General features: G+C 36.1%; 1 protein-coding gene across 1 annotated transcript in view; it reads left to right on the top strand.

The window, feature by feature from the left end:
• P5CS (Delta[1]-pyrroline-5-carboxylate synthase) overlaps positions 1 to 18,907 on the top strand; it is a 150,810-nt gene that overhangs the window by 103,610 nt on the left and 28,293 nt on the right. Inside the window, exons 12-14 of the mRNA XM_069823601.1 lie at positions 7,137 to 7,332; positions 12,188 to 12,315; positions 15,478 to 15,664. Of these exons, the coding sequence (XP_069679702.1) occupies positions 7,137 to 7,332; positions 12,188 to 12,315; positions 15,478 to 15,664 (511 nt within the window). The remainder of the gene's footprint in view (positions 1 to 7,136; positions 7,333 to 12,187; positions 12,316 to 15,477; positions 15,665 to 18,907) is intronic.

Raw genomic sequence — 18,907 nt, 5'->3', positions numbered from 1 at the left:
GCAATTGTTTGCCATCATCAGATCATCACAAGTATCATATTATAACGCTAAATACTAAATACAAATGTAAGTTGAATGAAGTAATATTCGGGCAAACAAACTTGGAACATAATAATTCCACAAGAATTCAATAACATATGTAATTATTTTCTGTCATAATTTTGTGTTCAATTTTAATATTTATGACAAAATGCAAATATTGTTCATGTAAACAGCTGAGTCAGGACGCATCTAATTATAATGTAACACTCTTCAAGTCAAGTGGTAATCAAGTTTGTTTGCCCAAATATTACTTCATTCAACTTATATTTGTATTTAGTATTTGGCGTGTTTTCGCAAACTGAACTGGAACAGAAATTGTGGAATAAACATCAACGGCAGCAGACTAAATAATCTAATGAGTATTTAATGAATTTCAATCTTAAGGCATATAAACTTGCAAATGTTTATTTGCTATTTAATAACAATATATGAACGTTTTCGCCGTTTAGGGCATCTTCAGATATAACAAAACATATTATCTGGACCTATAATAACATATTATGCAAATAAAAAGGAAAATAGAGAACAATATATGTGGTACATGAAATTCAGGCATATTGATATATTAAAATGAATTGTAAATTAAATAATCTAAGGTTTGCTGATGATGTCGTATTGTTCGCCAAATCACCCAGAGAACTGCAGTCAATGCTCCAAGATTTATGCGACGCCAGCAGATCATCAGGGCTCCTGATGAATATGACCAAGACACAAGTAATGTCAAACGGGCCGGAGTCACCCATAATAATCGATGGTGCAGAACTACAATACGTGTCTGAATACGTATACCTAGGACAGCTAGTCTCCTTCCACCAGAAGACAGAGAAGGAAATAAAACGAAGGATTTCTCTCGCGTGGAAGGCATTTTGGACTCTCAAGTTCGTCGTACTGGAAAGAACAATCAGCAAGAAACTCAGAATAGAAATATTGGAGACCTGCGTAACTCCTGTACTGTTATATGGGTGACAGACATAGTCTCTCACTGCCAAACTTCGTAACAGTCTCCAAATATGCCAAAGAAAGATGCTGAGAAGGATACTAGGCTTATCACTGAGGGACAGAGTTCCAAACGAAGTGCTACAAAAGATGTCAGCAATTAAAGATCCAAACCTGCAAGCCACCAACACCAAATGGAAGTGGGGAGGCCATATTGCACGACTTAGAGACGGAAGATGGACGCAGATAGTCACACTATGGGCAAGAGATCACGCTGAAGACCAAGAAGAAGCTGGGCCGACCTCTTCAGTGAACGTGTAGAAAGCCATTGGTCAAGCAGAGCAAGACATATGGTAGACTGGAAAAACCTAAGAAGACAAGTGAACAGCGACTAAAACCAGTGTGACAGAAACAAGTGAGCAATATCCAACAGTGCAAAATGTGAACCAAGTGAACAATTCCAAGGTTGTAAACATCTCTCACGCGGAGCAGCTCACCGCGTGAGACAAACAGAGCTCTCCCCCTATAGAAGGAGGCCTTTGCCCTTAACGGGACACTTTTAGGCTAATCATTTCATTTCATTTAGCGTGTATAATATGATACTGTGACGATCTGTTGATGGCAAACAATTGCCGAAAACGTTAATCCTAGCAATAAATGTGGCTTAGTTAATAATACAAGACTACACATTACATGATAAACAAGCAGACGGACCCATTAAACCAATATTCACTTTAGTGTACTACATTTTATCATCAGTATTATGACATGAGGGAATGATATCATAACTATATTTTCACATTTCAAAGTTCAGAATAACCCAAATGATATAATTTGTTTCCTACTTTGGGTTGAAGGATAAGTAAAACTGAATTTAAAAATTGTAATCAAGAGTAGTATAAAATTTAAAATTTGAAAACCATAATGTTATTGGACTGAAAAAATTAAAGCTACACAAACAGACTAAATTCTTGAAAATAAAAATTAAGAGGCGTTGCGCTTATAAAGACACGGTACTTTTTGCTTTCTTGCAGAGAATGTAGCAGCATGAAACGGTACTGAGCCATTTATCAAAGTTGATGGTCATCTTTCCTCTTGAAAACAGCAACTAATAATGCATTTTCAAAACAAGCCAAGTGTTGTAATTGCTTTTACATAATTTTCCACAAAGTTGCACATAATCAATAGCACCTGAGGTGTATAAAGTATATAAAGGTCACACCTTTCTAAAACATAAATGTGGCAGAAGTCCTCCTCATCTACATTCCATGTATCAGCCTTCTGGTATAATACTTTAATATGTATTATTTCCAAGTGGTATTTTTTGTTCTATTTGCATTTGTCTATCTTCACTTCTAATTTAAATACAAGAGAATCCATTTGATTGTATCATTTTTCCGCCATTTATTTCCTAAAGAAAATTATAGGCTAGCACATGTTAATTATTAATCTATTGAATTCTTACACATTATTTTATGTATTAAGAAATAAATGTATAATTTATCTCGCAGTTTGTTCAGAAAACTACAGTAGGCCTACTCTCCAGTTTCACGATACTTGTCACTTAATCAGGAAATACAATAGTGCAATACACAGGGTGATTCACGAGGATTTACCGTCCCTTACGGAGTTTATTTCCGAAGACATTCTGAGCAAAAAAGTCATATAAACATTTGTCCTAATCTCAATATTTTCAGAGTTACACTAATTTGAAGTTATTTGTAAAATATCATTATTCTCGAGTTTTAAGGATAAAAGAATATTACAGGTAAAGAATGAACTATTCAGGAATAGCCTATCATATCTTTAATTAGCCAATATTCTGAAGCTAAAATTGTGTTGTGAATTCCATAGTTGCTTCGTACAATTTTTTTTTTTTTTTTTTTTTTTTTTTTTTTTTTTTTTTTTTAATTTTTAACTACAAAATTACATTTTCTTAAGCATTTATCACAGCAATTGTTACTAATCACGCCACTCTTGTAAATTCTTCAAGAATGTACATTAGGATGCATAATTAAACTGTAAAAAATCGAGTTCCTAAAGTCGTATGATTTGTAACAATTTTTGTGATAAGTGCGTAAGAATGATGTTATTTTTAGTTAAAAATTGAAAAACAAAATCTGTACAAAGCAACTGACAACACATTTTTAGCTTCAGAACACTAACCAATTAAAGAAATGATACTTCTGAATAGTTCATTCTCTATTTGTAATATTCTTTTAACTTTAAAACTAAAGAAAATACGTAGGTAGTTTACAACCAAATTCAAATTAGTGTAACTTAGAAAATATTGAGATTAGGACAAATGTTTATATCACATTTTTTGCTTAGAATGTCTTCGGAAATAAGCTCCGTAAGTAACGGCAAATCCTTGTGAATCACCCTGTATTATATGCCGGAAGTGCGCAGTTGGGTTATTATTGATCTGAATGAGATAGGGTATGTAGTAGAAATTGTCTTATAAATCATTACGCTAACGCACAAAGTATTTAAGATAAGTTTCACTATTAAATTTAAAGTGAGGTAATGAAGTGTCCTGGTTCATAATAATCATATATTTTGTGAAGCTTTAACGCGAAAAATACTCCAACGGAAGATAAAATCTTGCAGCTAAAATACTACCATGACCTAGTATCTTTTTTTAAGTATATTAAGATAATATTGATTCATTGATATGGTAGTATGACTCTTAAACTGTTCTTACACTTTTAAACCTTGAAATATGGCTAAAATGTCAGTAAAGAACTGCAGTAAAGAGGTAATGAATTATATACTGAGTGGATATGAAAACTCCTAGAACGGAAATTTGCGAGAAAATGGTCGAGAGGAGAATAACTTTACTACACATTTAATTAATACAGTATGGAAGTAATATAACTGTGCAGATTTTAAAGTTTGTTTTGAAATCATTCAATTTAATTTCTTGTTTGTGTTAGGAATAAAATTTGTCGATTAGATCCTATTCTTACAATTAGTGTTAAAAATAAATAAGCAAGTATAGGATGCGGCAGTGGTATATGACGGATTTTATAGCTCTGTTGTGGGACACTGAGGACGAATTAAAGGAAAACACATATACTGGAAGTAATCTAGTACAATGCAATTTATTAATGTCTGATTACTTTTTAAAAACTACATTTCGTAAGTAGCCTCCAAGGCAACGAATACATTCCTGCAATCTGCTATGAAAGTTCTGCATAACTCGCCACAACAAAACAAGTTCGATTGTACTAATTTCGTATACTCAATTTTATTTCAAGGAGTGCAGTTCGGTGGCTCCTTTGAACACCCACTTACAGATTTATGACAATTCCATCCTGTCCCCTCGTCCCAACATTGCACAGTTGCCATAATCCTGGTGACCCTCGAAATGAGACTGACGGGATTCTTGGAATTCAGAAAAGATGCAACAACTCTGCCTCCACGTGGATTTGACGGGAGCTTGTCAATTCTTCTGAACAAGGGTTGTGATTGGTCACTGACAGGAGAAGACAAGATTTCCGTCACAGTAAGAAATACATTTATTTATGACAAGCAATTAGTAGGGGGCAGTAGAAGGTCTGTCGGCAAAGTCCTTTCTATGAAACTGCACTGCATGAAAAAAATAGAGTATACCTTATGTTTTGTTTCAGGTGGATGATGGTGCGAGGCTTGTTGCGATACACCCCACTTTTGAGATATCCACATAGGAAGTAATCAGAAAGGTCTAAAATGCTGGTGAAATTGAGAATAATTGTTGGAAATCATATTTATATGTCACAAAGTGATAAGTCTGAAAATATGTTGTTTTTTGCTTAATATTTAGAGTTCTGCATTACAATTTTAGAATGCCGAAAACGTATATGGTGTACAGTTTTGCTTTTCCTATATTTAATTGTTACATTAATTTATTTATCATATATATTCTGTACCTTACTTTTCTTGCACGTTGTTCGCCTGGTTTCGGTTCCTGCTGCAATAAATAACAACATTCATTTTCTAAATTTAAAATTAAAATGGCCGCCTAGTGTCGGATAGTATAACTTTGTATGCGTAAGGTATGTGTAAGGTACGGAATAGATGTAATAAAAATTAATGTAACAGTTAAATATAGAGAAAGCAAAATTGTACGCCATATATGTTGTTTTCGTCATTCTAAAACTGTAATGCAAAAAAAAAAAATATATTTTCAGACAGACGTTTTATCATATTTGTGACAATTTAAGTATGATTTCCAACAATTATTCTCAACCTCACCAGCATTTTAGACCTTTCCTATATTAGCCCTTATTATAGGCCTACAATGATTGTATTGTCTTGATTTTGTAATACGCAATAATCGTATACAAAACACGGAACGTGCTTGCTTAAGCGTGTGTCAAATTCGCTTCCGCTGCCTGTACTTGACGCCGACTACATTCTGTCCGGCGTCGTATGTTCACCTCAGACTAATACAAATATACCGATGTCACGGCCCTAATAATCACATAACGTGTATTTTCTCTGCGGAGAGTGCAGGAAACTTTCAAAAATACCTTTCGCGTAAGTCTCAAGTCATTGCACGATATTGCCTTCGTTCGACTGAAATGTCTTATATGACGGAAAAAAGAAAACCAACGATAATTGTATCGGCCACAGGATAGGATCATTGTTGCCAATCCATTTATGTCAAAATGTTACACAGAGATGTAGAGGAGACCGGGTTTGGTTGACAAACTTTTTGTGTTTTATTTTTTTGATATCAAGGAAACGACCTGACTTTAAAAACGTAAACGTCACCCGATATTTGTTAGCGTAATTTTACGGAATATATAAGCTGACATTCACCTGTTGATCTAGCAATTTTTTCATTACATTTAGCAGGTGTATCCTCAATTTTAGGAGCTGTTAATTTTATATATATACTAATAATTTAGATTTATATTAATATAAATCATATATATATACCTCTATTTTTCAACAATAATGCTGTATATTTATAGATAATCTGTATTAAGATATGGCTTGTTTTCTTAGTAGGTGAAATTGTACCTGTAAGTGGGGTAGGTTGACACAGGATATGGCGGTCATAAACGTTATGTTGTGCGCGACAACTTAGGTCGGATGACTTGCTGAAGGATGACTGCGTTCGCCTCACGCTGATACATATCAGGTTTTCTGACACCACCATTACACTTAATAATGGAGAATAAACGATTTTGCTGAAAGAGCTGGGGCTCTAAGGATAATAAAGGGAAACTACATGGTTACTGAACTTAGGTTCTAGACTGAATTAGTTGATTTATTAAATATATATTATATATAACGAGTTACACAGTATATCTCTTGTCGGGGCTGACGCCATTACGATCCTGCCTTCGTCTTATTTATTCCTTAGACTCTATCACTGACTGTATCACTGTCTGCAGCCAGTCTCCTCACCATCATCTTTTATGTTCTCTTATCGGCTTCTCGCCCGGTGTATCACGCTATTCACCAGGTGAGATGAGCTTTAAACTCCTTTTGATTATACATGCTTAAAAATATCGTCTTAATCAAACATCTGTTACAATTAATTCGATTCAGTGCAATACAGTGATAGGTCGCTTTAATAATAATACGCGTAAGAAAAGAGTTCGAACAATGCGTGATTTAATTTAACCAATTAAAATGCATGCTTTGTTCCACTGGACCAATGCGATTAGTCCAGCAGTGATTCGTGGCGTAGGAATACTTTTATCATAGGCAGTGATTTACTGCACGCGCGACAAAACTCTTTAACTCTGGCTAAGCATCTATTTACTTCACAAGCTGGGATTGCATTGCGCGTCTTAAGACCATGTATTCCCCTGAACACCCCACAGGAAATCATGCTACAGGGCGTTCTTAAGCCCTGGGGCATAACAGTTATATTAGTAAAGGTGTTTATGAGCTCAAAAATAACATTTATGATAATTTTAACCACAAATTTGATTGAAACATAAGAAACTCGTAAGAGCAAAAATAAATTATAAATTGGGATCAGTTGAGTTTTTATTAGTCATAGGAAATTTTTTAATTAAACTAACAATTGTTATAAAGGGCAATGCTCGATAAGACATCTCATGTAGTAAGGTGGAAAGTTTCGGATTTCAAAGGCTACGAGGTCTATATTAAATTATACTCAGCAAATTAAAATTATGACTTACCTTGTGTCTCAGGTTTCGACCCGCGACGAGATCAGCGACTTGTTGTGCATGGACGGGCAGATCGACCTAGTGATCCCCAGGGGCTCCACAGAACTGGTGCGCAACATCCAGAATCAGAGCCACCACATCCCCGTGATGGGTCACGCCGAGGGCATCTGCCACGTGTACGTCGACTGCGAGGCCGACCTGAAAAAGGCCATGAAAATAAGTGAGTGCTACAGTTGATTCATTATTAACGAGGCATGTAATGGAGTCCGCAGCACAGCCATACAAAACAGTGGCTGTACTCGTTTTCGGTCAAGACTCGCTTATCCCTGGAAAGGATCGACCTTTTAACCAATTCCGAATATTCATGCTCGGTGTAACCTTAAATTACGAAATGAAGCCTTGAAATCATTTGACGTATAGAAATTAAATTAACCAAAACCCTCACCACCTTCCTAGCTGAGAAATTTTGAACAGCTAACATTCGCCTTTTATACAGAGTGTTTCATAATTCCTATTACAAACGTCTAGGGGTTGTAGAGGGGACTAAGTAGATAAAGTTTTGATTAGGAACCCATATCCGGAAATGTATCGTTTCGATGCAAAATAAGTTTGAAGATCGAGTCGATTTCACATCTCCCATTTCACTGGAGACAAAGAAGATCTTCCTCTGACTCTACAGGAGTCTCATAAACACGGTTCTTCATGTGACTCAAAGGAAAAAGTCGAGAGTTAAATCTGGCGACCTTGGTGGCCAAGGAGTTGGACCACCTCGACTATCCACCTTTCCCTGAATGTTTGGTGGAGATGTTCGTGGACAGCAAGTGAAAAGTGCGCGGGTGCACCATCATGTTGGAACCACATTTGCTGACGTAAGTGCCAGTTGCAAATCTTCATATAACTCTACTAGTACGTCTTGCAGGAAGGTCAAGTACTTGGGACCCGTTAGGCGGTACGTGGAACACTCTTGTGGTGCACATTGGCAAGAACTCATTGTCTCTAGTGAAGTTTGAGATGTGAAATCGATTCGATCTTCAAACTTATTTTGCATCGAAACGATACATTTCCGGACATGGTTCCTAATCAAAACTTTATCTACTAAGTCCCCTCTACAACCCCTATATAGGAATTATGAAACACCCTGTAGTTAGGCATTTGTTACTCGCTTCTTCATTACAACAGACTTTGTAACTTTCCTTCCTTATCGTGAATAACCTGGTTGATTCTCGTATTGCGACCAGGCATTACTTATATCTTTACATGAGATAATAGTAGGAATAACTAACTTTTCGATAAAGCAAAACTAATGTAGGCTATTTTATCCGACTTACGGATGCAGGAACTGCTGCTAGGACTGACCTTTCGCCCACGCGTGTCTCTCTCTCTCTCTCTCTCTCTCTCTCTCTCAGCTACTGTATTAATATAAATTGCGAGAATATTATCTGCTGGTAGATGTCTCCATTGAGATTTCAAAAGATTTTGCAGAATTATTTCTCGTGAGACCTCTGGGCCTCAAAGGATCAATTCAAATTAACCAGTAGAAAATGTGATGTCGGTACGATAAAGCAATGGGTTATATTTTATCTTGAAATGTGTATATAGTAGTTCTCAAAATAAATATAAAACATACAACTCGAGTTAAATTTTCGTCTTCATCCATTCATCTTCTGGCAAATGACACTGACGAAGAATCAAAACGCTTAGCAGGAAAGACAAGTCAGGACCCACTCTAAGCTGATGATAATGATGATGATGAATAAATTATGGTTTATTTAACGACGCTCGCAACTACCGATGTTATATCAGCGTCGCCGGTGTGCCGGAATTTTGTCCCGAAGGAGTTCTTTTACATGCCAGTAAATCTACTGACATAAGCCTCTCGCATTTACTTACTTACAAATTGCTTTTAAGGAGCCCGCAGATTCATTGCCGCCCTTACATAAGCCAGCCATCGGTCCCTATCCTGTGCAAGATTAATCCAATCTCTATCATCACATCCTACCTCCCTCAAATCCATTTTAATATTATCCTCCCATCTACGTCTAGGCCTTACCAAAGGTCTTTTTCCCTCCGGCCTCCCAAATAACACTCTATATGCATTTCTGTATTCGCCCATACGTGCTACATGCACTGCCCATCTCAAACGTCTTATTGTATGGTTTCGTAACAAGCTGTTTTTACGGTGATGGGTTGTTAGCCCTTCGCCCAACCCTCTAGCTGGAGGACCACCCTTTATCGGCTGTCCACGACTGCTTATTCATACTTAAATGCTATCGACCTGGATCGGGATCGAACCCGCAACCTCGAGCACAGTAGACCAGCGCTATACCGACTACGCTACCCAGGCCCGATGATGATGATAAAATTAAAAATAAAGACTAAAATTGTTTCGTTTAAATTATTTAACTCCGACTGTTAATTCCATTCACGTAACGTACTTAACGAAGATCACAATTGATGCACATAATTTGACAATGCAGCGGAAGTTTTACGCATCACCCTTTTGTGAAGTCTATCCTAAAAATGTGTATTTTGTAGTTATTTACGTAATAACTTGCGTGTAAATGGAAGTTTTGCGCGAGTGGAAAGACTCAGCACGAGCTGTGTGCGGGCGAAAGCAGAGGGACTCACCGATCTGAAGTCCTCACCCCCTATTTTTCAATAAATATTTACACCAAATTCTATTAGATTTAAACCATGAAGGGAAAATCCACCATTGGCATTACGAGTCCTACACTGCAAGAAAAATATTATTTCGCTGTTTCTACTGACAATGACAAATATTTAGCATAACAAATTCTTTATATTTCTACTGACAGATTATTGTATACTGGCCGATGATTTTCAAAGAAATTATGTACAGAATAGGCCTAACTATATTTATTTAGGCTCGGCGTCTCTTCATTCTCTCTGCAACGACGGAGAATGGATTTTGCTTTACACAACTTTTAGGGAGTCTAAATTGATTTCAAGTTTCACACTATTAAACAATATTATTATTGTCTTTTGAAAACATGTTGTATGTAAGTTATAGGCAAATTTTGCAAATAATGTTCCCAAAATTTGGCCCCCACTCATTTTAATTTCTTGCAGCGGCATTGTTTTATACGAATAAAAAACTTTCGTGCATAGTTTTATGAATATCTATTCCCATAACAAAAAAAAATGCTCACCATCAAGTTATTTATGGGACTTGTGAGGTAAGTGTATCTTTATTGCGCGAGTGGAAAGATTTAAGCACGAGGCGTCAGCCCAGTGCTTAAATTACACGAGCGCAATGAAGATCACGCTCACAAGTCCATACGTAATTTTATCCATGACCATAACAAAAAATCTTGTTTTATAAAGAAAATATGTTGAAAATAAGTCTCATATAATCAGATATCATGGTATGGATTTTAGAATCGATACATATACTAGGCACGTCATGATGTAAGAGGCAATGAATAGTGAAGAAGGGTACCTAAGGCGTTGGATAAATAGCAAATTATAATTAATTATATAATATATATAAATTATAATATATATTTTTTTTTCATTTTAAACGTGTATTTTCATTTTTTTTAAGTTTCAGGGATTATTTAGAAGTGTTCACAGGACTAATGTGATTAAAATAATTTCACATTTTTCTTCTTTAAACTTACGAGGAATATTAAAACGCAATTAATCATCGTGTCTGTTTATCTCAGTTGACTAACGCGTGTTGTTATGAAATCCTATAAACCCAACTTCACAGGTTCAAGTCTTCTCGCATCCCAAAAGGTAAATTATTACAAAATTTAAAAAATATATATATATTAGATATGGATGCAATGCACAAATTGCAATGTAGTAGTATTAGTAGACAGAGAAAGGAGAAGGAGATTGAGTGTATGGAGATTTAAGAAGTAATAACGAAGTAATAACTTGAGTAATAGTTGAATGGAAAAGTATACGTGTGTGCCCGGGTACTAGGAAAATACTAATGAGCTGTGAGGTAAAGTCTTTATTTTACTAGTGGAATAAAGTAATGTTGAATAAAAGCCTACTTTACAAATGCAAAAGTATTTAGTAAATGCATGTTTTTTGTTAAGGTCATGGATAAAAGAGAATGTTATTAATATTAATGTTACATAATATTACAGGCAAGAAATGTATGATAAAGTACGAGTAACTTTATTTCACAATGATCAGAATAGGTCTAATTTTCGTGTGTAATATTTTTTATGCTCGACCATGCCGAAATGTAGTAATTATACACCTGGTAGCAGTCCTTTAATGCATGTCATTAAAGTACACCTACTCATCAAGTTCAGGTGTTTTCAGCCAATGACAACTCAGCTTACAGGTGTTCAGCCAATGACAAGTCAGCTTCGTACCGTTATAAAACCGCAAGTATCGATTATTCTCGGATATGCAATCGAAAGAGAATTAGCGAAAAGTCACGGAGGCTGGAAATCCAATACTGTCGCAGAAGGTTATGTTCTGTTACTATAATAATTAGCGTTAATTGTAAATAATATTCAAATAAATTCAATTTGTCATCTCGTTTTTCAATGTCGAATTCAATAATCAAAGTTATACCAAGTTTAACGGATTACACAAGGTCAATGACATTATTGTTCCTCGGAAAAAATCAATACTTTCGCGTCTGCGCACATCTCACAATTCACGACCTAGAACAAGGTCACTTCCGATTTTGTCAGATACAAATAAAATGTATACATCTGAATAATTTCAAGTTAGAAATATGGTCGAGCATAAAAAGTCCTATGAAACTCGCCTATAATGGTAATTAAGAAGCTCGTATGAAAATTATGAAACTCGCTTGCGCTCGTTTCATAAACATCCATACTCGCTTCTTAATTACTATCATTATAGGCTCGTTGCATAATGTACTATTAGAGAACGTCTACTTTTTGTTTCATAGTATATAAAATACTTCTGAAGATGATCACTGAAAAGTAAACTCCATTAATCTTAAACGAAATATTCAGTTTCAGACATCTGCTAGCGTTATACTAGCTAAATGCGATTGTATGGAAGTAAACACAATCATCTAGTGAGAAACAGTGGTAACAGTATGTATTATTTCGCAGTTCGCGACTCCAAATGCGATTATCCTGCAGCCTGCAATGCTATGGAGACGCTGCTGCTACACGAGGACCTGGTCAAAGACGGAGCTCCGTTCTTCACCGAAGTGTGTACCATGTTCAGGAATGAAGGAGTAAGTATCACCAATCACTTGACATAACATGCTTAACGTTTCTTTTCAAAAATCGAGTGACAAGTGGAAAGGTTGTTCAAGTGCTAATAGGAGAGACGATTTATGGTATTTCGACATAAAATACGTCTTTATCCGCTCTTGGTATGGGGCATCGTGCTGATGGCAGATTGGGTGTGACGAAAAAGAGTGAGATTTGAAACGCTTGTAGCTCGAAGTGTAGTAGTCCGAGGAAGGTGGCAGCGGTATCACGCAATAAGACGAGGACGTACGCGTGTCATGACGGGCGACCTATAGGGGTCACGCCAGTAAGATACCGTAAAAGAGGAATGTGGCCGAACTCAAGATAAAAATTACTACGTTTCGCACCATTCCGGTAGATGTAACTCAGCAACCGGAGGAACTATACGCGTGTTTGACCATTCGAACGATTCGTTACGTACCAATCTACTAAATAAACGTGAGAAATAGTGAACGAATAAATGTACGAGTGCTATTCATAAAGTAACTTCCGTTTATTTTTTACAAACCTGTGAATGACGTTACAGAATTAGGTTACAATACGTTTGAAAGTATACATTCTAGTTTATTTTTCCACATAGTTTCCAGTCACATTGAGACACTTGTTGTATCGTTAGACGATCTTTGAAATTCCGCAATCGCAGAATTCGGCCGCCTGCGACTGAAACCAACTTACGACGCTGGTTTTCAACTCATCATCTTCAAAGAGCTTCGAGCGAAGCCACGTCTTCATGTGCATGAAGAGATGGTAATCACTAGGCGCCAAATCTGGGCTATAAGGAGGGTGATCCAATACTTCCCAGTTGAACTCTTGCAGTTTGGTCGCAATACGACCCGCTGTATGCGGCCGGGCGTTGTTATGAAGGAAAATCACCCCAGAGCTCAACATGCCACGACGTTTGTTTTGAATGGCCCTTTTCAAGTTTGTTAGCGTGTTACAGTAACGTTCAGAGTTAATTGTGGCATTACTCTCCAAGAACTCCACTAGTAAAATTTCTTTTCTGTCCCAGAAGACAGTTGCCATGAGTTTCCTCGTAGAAAGTGTTTGACGAAACTTTGTGGGTTTTTTTCGGTGATTGAGTACGGCCCCACTCCATTGATTGAAGCTTTGTTTCTGCATTCACATAACGCACCTACGTCTCATCTCCTATCACTATCTGATCGAGAAAAGCATCACCTTCTCTTTCGTAACGCTCAAGAAAGGACAGTGCTGCTCCCATCCGCTGAGCCTTTTGTTCCTCAGAAAGGAGTTTAAGCACCCATCTGGCAGAAAGTTTCCGGTAGCCCAAATCTTCGGTAATCTCTTTGTACAGAAGAGTACGACTAATCTGTGGAAAATCCTCACTAACCTCCAACATGGTGAACCTGCGGTTTGCTCTAACCCTTTCGTCATCCAAACGAATCAAATCTTCATTCACGATACTCGGTCGAACACTTCTCTCTTCATCATGGACATTGGTTTGCACATTTTTTGAACATACGGCACCATTGTCTTACACCACCTTCACTCATTACGTCTGGCCCATAACCTTCACAAAGTTGGCGATGGGTTTCACTAGCTTTACAGTTTTTGGTCATAAGAAATCTTATTACAGAATATACCTCACACCAGGCGGGATTGTGATTGCAGCACACATTTTGACAGCACGTGGCTCAGAGAGGAACAAAGACACGACCTGCTCGACGCGTAATGCTTCAAGCTACACTCCACCGCAAGAGCGGCGCCACTGTCTCTGTTGTTACGCACGGTATATGAAAACGGATGTTACTTTATGATTAGTCCTCGTAATATTGGAAGTTTTGGAAGAAAAGAAAATTGGACTTCATTTCAAAATTTCGAATCATTTATAAAGGAAATATTCAAAATACTGAAAGATTCGGGCGCGGAAAGGAAGGAAGAAAGCGAAACACAGAACAAACTAAGTAACCACTCAGCGGTGCCGACGGAATACGGAGGTGGCAGGAGCATTGTAAAGAGACTGATTGATTACTAACTTAATGAAAACAGTCGAGACAAATGTCTGTTATCTCTATTACGGACCATTATTAGCAAAATGTAAAAATAAAGACAATTTTTACGTAAACTATTCTTTTATTTGCAGGCACCCTCGTGACTAGATATATTCTACATTGCGGTCGTACTTCCGGTACAGCCTCAACTTTTTTCCAAATTAATTTGTCTTACAATTTGTGGTGATAGTTAAGTTATGATAGATGACTATTGTTTTACGAATTTTTTGGCTTGAAAATTTTCTAGACTAGTTTTGACCTGAAATTCTGGAAGATTAATTTGGTAATACTATTTTGAAAATTAACTATTAAAATATTGCTATTCGCAGAAAGCTCAATATATCAGTCTATCTCATATTCCCATAAAAGAGGGTTATTTTATCGTAATTGAACTCAAAGGGAATTAATGCAAGTCAAAGTGATATATACACTGAAATGTTTAATCAGGCTGCATATGATTAGCAAGTAAATTAATTATTCATATTAATTCTAATTAAATTTAAATTAGCTCGAATTAGGCCTATTACACTACGTCATATGTTGAATGAAAATACTTGTCACAATTGAGATTTTCTTGCTTTATGGATCGTAACTGTTCAACCTTTAACAAATACGATTACCTTGTTTAAGGTTACTTAGAACATTAGGTGACGTAGCTTTGACATTTCTTCAATTCTGTATGAGTTTATATAATGAACTGTGTTCCAAGTACTGCCATCCGGGGTCACTTTGTGCCATTTTTGAATTGTTAAATTTACATTATTATAAAGAAACAATATTTTGAAAATTCACACATTTTGTGCACTTTTCAAATGGCTTGGACATCTGATAATTAGTATTAACTTCCCTTTTAACAACATTGTAAGCCTACAGCTGAACCAACGTGGACAAGGAAACCAATTATTTTTTGCTATATGAATAGTTCAATGCATAGGCTATATTCTATCATTCAGCCTTCTCTACATGTCCACTGGATGTCAATAAATGTAAAGAATAATTAAATGTAACACAATGTTTAAAGTATCGCCTTGAACATAAAGTAACCCCAATGCCTGGTATAGTTTCTCCCATAGGTGTCACTGTTTGAGTTAGATTCCTTGCATTGCAATCTCTATATCTATTTTTTATTTTTAGGTTACAGTTTATGCAGGACCTAAACTATCACAGCTTCTAACATTCGGTCCTCCACCTGCCAAATCTCTTAAGAATGAGTACAGCGGTCTTGAATGCGCTATTGAAGTAGTTAAAGGACTCCAAGAGGCTGTGGACCATATACACTCATATGGAAGTGGCCACACTGACGTCATCGTCACGCAAAATGGTAAGAAATTTACATTAATTTCAAGACGAGATTTTCGAAATGAATTGGACCACATTCTGCAGAAAGGAACCAAATCACATACAAATTTAATGTCATCATAATTAAATAATTCCAAGGATCCATATTTTGAACAAAGATACTTCATATTGTACGCTTTTGGTTAAAGCAATAAACATGTAGTCATCTTTACTTGTGAATTTATCACTCACGTTTAACCTTAAATTGCATTTTTCTCACTTTAGGTACAATTTGGATTGGTTCTTTTCTCCAAAATTTGGCCCAATTATGATACATAGTGTAAAACATTACTTCATTTAAATAATACATTACATTGTTCTAATTACACGATTGAAAGTCGGAAATTAAGATTCCGAATTGCAATACGCCTCTCCACGATCGCAATGTCACCAATAAATTTGTTTCGCTGGTTTCAGCTCCTCCGAAGATCTGTACGTGCGTACACGAAATTTTTCTTTGCTGAATGCCGATTTTTGTAGACAGAAAAATAATATTATAAATTTTTACTGTACTAAAATAGGTTTTATGAAAATTTCTACAAAATTAAGTACATACGTCCAAGTAAATAAGTTTACAATGTCATTCGCCACACTAGACGAATACGTAACCTCATTTCATTGAAATTCTGATTAATGTTTGCCATTGGACTTTATTTCCGACTACAAATCTGATAACTGAAATGTTGGACCGATGTGAGAAAGAAGTTATAGTACTCGTATATAAAAGGAAAGGTTTTATTGGCAAAAACTGGCAACGAGCCATGAAAATGTGACAGATACAAAACTTCAGAACTTTATCCTTCAGGCAATTGAGGCACTTGTCACCCCGTGTAATTAGCTTGTTCATCCCAAATCCATGGAATATTTATCCCAGTGACACAAACTGTAATTTATCACATTACTCCTGACAGGTTAAAATGCGCGACACCATTACAACCATTATATCTCGACAAGTCACCTATGAAAGTTGACGGTATTTATTTGTCCAAGGAAAACCAATAGCTTTGGTACTTTCGTGAGAAACTAGTTTTCCTTCTCATCGTCTTGGTTCATTTACCCGTTTAGTCATTTAGTCATTCCTTTATTCGTTTGCTCATTTATTTACTCATTTAATGATTTATTTATTTATTTATTCATTGAGTCATTCACTCACTCACTCATCTACTTATATATTTACATGTTTACTTATTTATTTTATTCTAATTACTGTCAATGAACACAAAGTATACGGTACCGGGTGTTTCAAAATGAATATCGGGGATTTAAGGCTTTGTAGTATTTATTACATTTGACGTACAGTACAATTATAAATAATACACCAAATGAAAGAGCAACTTTCACAGTTTTGTTACAAGTGCTCAATGTGGGCACAATTCGTCACTCGGCACACATCGAGTCGATAAGCGAGTTCTTCCCAAACGTTGATCAGTATGTCTGGAGTAATTGTTGCAACAACTGCTTCAATCCTATGTCTGGTAGCGGAGGTACATACACACGATCCTTTATGAATCCCTATAGATAAAAATCGCATGGCGTAAGTCTGGTGAACGTGGAGGGCATGCGAAACAAGCTCTGTCATTCGGTCTCTTTCGGCCAATCCAGCGGTCGGGTGCAACGTCGCTTAACCAATCGGGTGCTACTCGCAATAAGAGATTGTTAAACATTTGGGAAAGAAACTTTTTTTTCTGAAAAACTATGATATTATAGTTTTTTTGTTACATACGATGAGCTATTCTCTCTGGAAATCTGCACCCTGTATAGTTATTCCACTCCTGTTTTTGTGTTATGAAATATCACTGGTTGCGTCTTATTGTATTTTTGTATCTCTACTGTATAAATTATTCAAAGATAAATACGGTAGAATTTCAAAAGCAATTAAACGCCCGACAAAAGTTTCGGCCTACCGTATCAAAGAGACACAAATGAAGTTATGGGTAGGTATTATAACATACTCTAGTTCAGTTCATGATGAAAAATCTGATGCATCTGGATTAGACGACATTGTAGAGGAAATGATAATCAGTTAGTGTAATAAGAGTTTTGTTTGTCTGCAGTGAACATTCAGAATGTTAGACAGAAAAAAAGTGCAAAAAATGTGTTGAAGATTACCATGAAAACTAATCTTGTGGTAATTGCAAACCTAACTGAAAGAAAATACTGTTTACATACTTTTAGTTTCGTACCATATTACGAAATATTTATTCTTATTTTGTTTTAAGTAATAGAGTAGTACAAAAGTATGTTGTTATAGCGCGGCAACAAACATTTCATAGTGTGTAGAAACCAAATGCTCCAGACTGGAGTGGGGATTAAGCATTTAACTCTATGCTAGAACAATGAAGTCATGCGCGAGTCGACAACGGAAGCGCTATGTTTTGCATGTTGCTTGGATGTAATAAAAGTGTTTGTGTAATTTAAACTTGTGTGAACATATTATTTTCTTTTGGGATACAAACTACTCCCCGCATGGTAATCCATAGAGTCTGGTTTGAGGAATATTAAAGTAATATAAAAAATAATTCAATTTTCAGTCGTGATGACATTTTGACGAGCTTTGACCTTATTAGATTACCAGCCAGTCGAAAAGGTCCATGAGTGTAAATGGGTGTTTTCAGTTCCAAGAACATAAAGGCGTAAAAAAATGAAATTGCACATGAGAAGAACTGACTTAATGAAAATTAATAACGCAAATACACACGAAATGAAGGCTTAAAATGTAACTCCAGTAACACAAGCATACACAAAATGAAACTGCAAGAGAGAGGTTTTAATATATTTAATTTTATATGCAAACATATAGGAAATGTAAGCTTAAAAGTGGTGACGGAATCTGGTGTAATTAACAGAAAAGAAAAACAAACTTACAGAAGATGAAAGCCTTAGTAATAGGAGTTTATATACTGTTAACTGAAAAACACAATTTTACAGGAAATGAAAGCGCAGGTGACAGCATATCATACACTATAACTCAAAGAATGCAAATATACAGAAATGAGAGCGCAAATGAGAGAATCCCATGTAATGCAACCTCAGCAACGCAAGCAGGAACGAAAGAAAGAACATGTGAGAGAATTTCATGCAATGCAACTCTAGGAAATTAAAGTTGCAAGTAAGAGAATTTCGTAACACGTGAGTCTAGGAATATACATACAGCACGAGTAGGATTACTTTTACACAGTACAGCACTAGGAACAGGAAACTACAAACAGTGCAAGTTCTGAGTTGT

Source organism: Periplaneta americana, chromosome 4 (assembly GCF_040183065.1).
Source record: "Periplaneta americana isolate PAMFEO1 chromosome 4, P.americana_PAMFEO1_priV1, whole genome shotgun sequence".
Taxonomy (NCBI): Eukaryota; Metazoa; Arthropoda; class Insecta; order Blattodea; family Blattidae; genus Periplaneta; species Periplaneta americana.
This window is presented reverse-complemented; position numbering and strand designations above follow the sequence as displayed.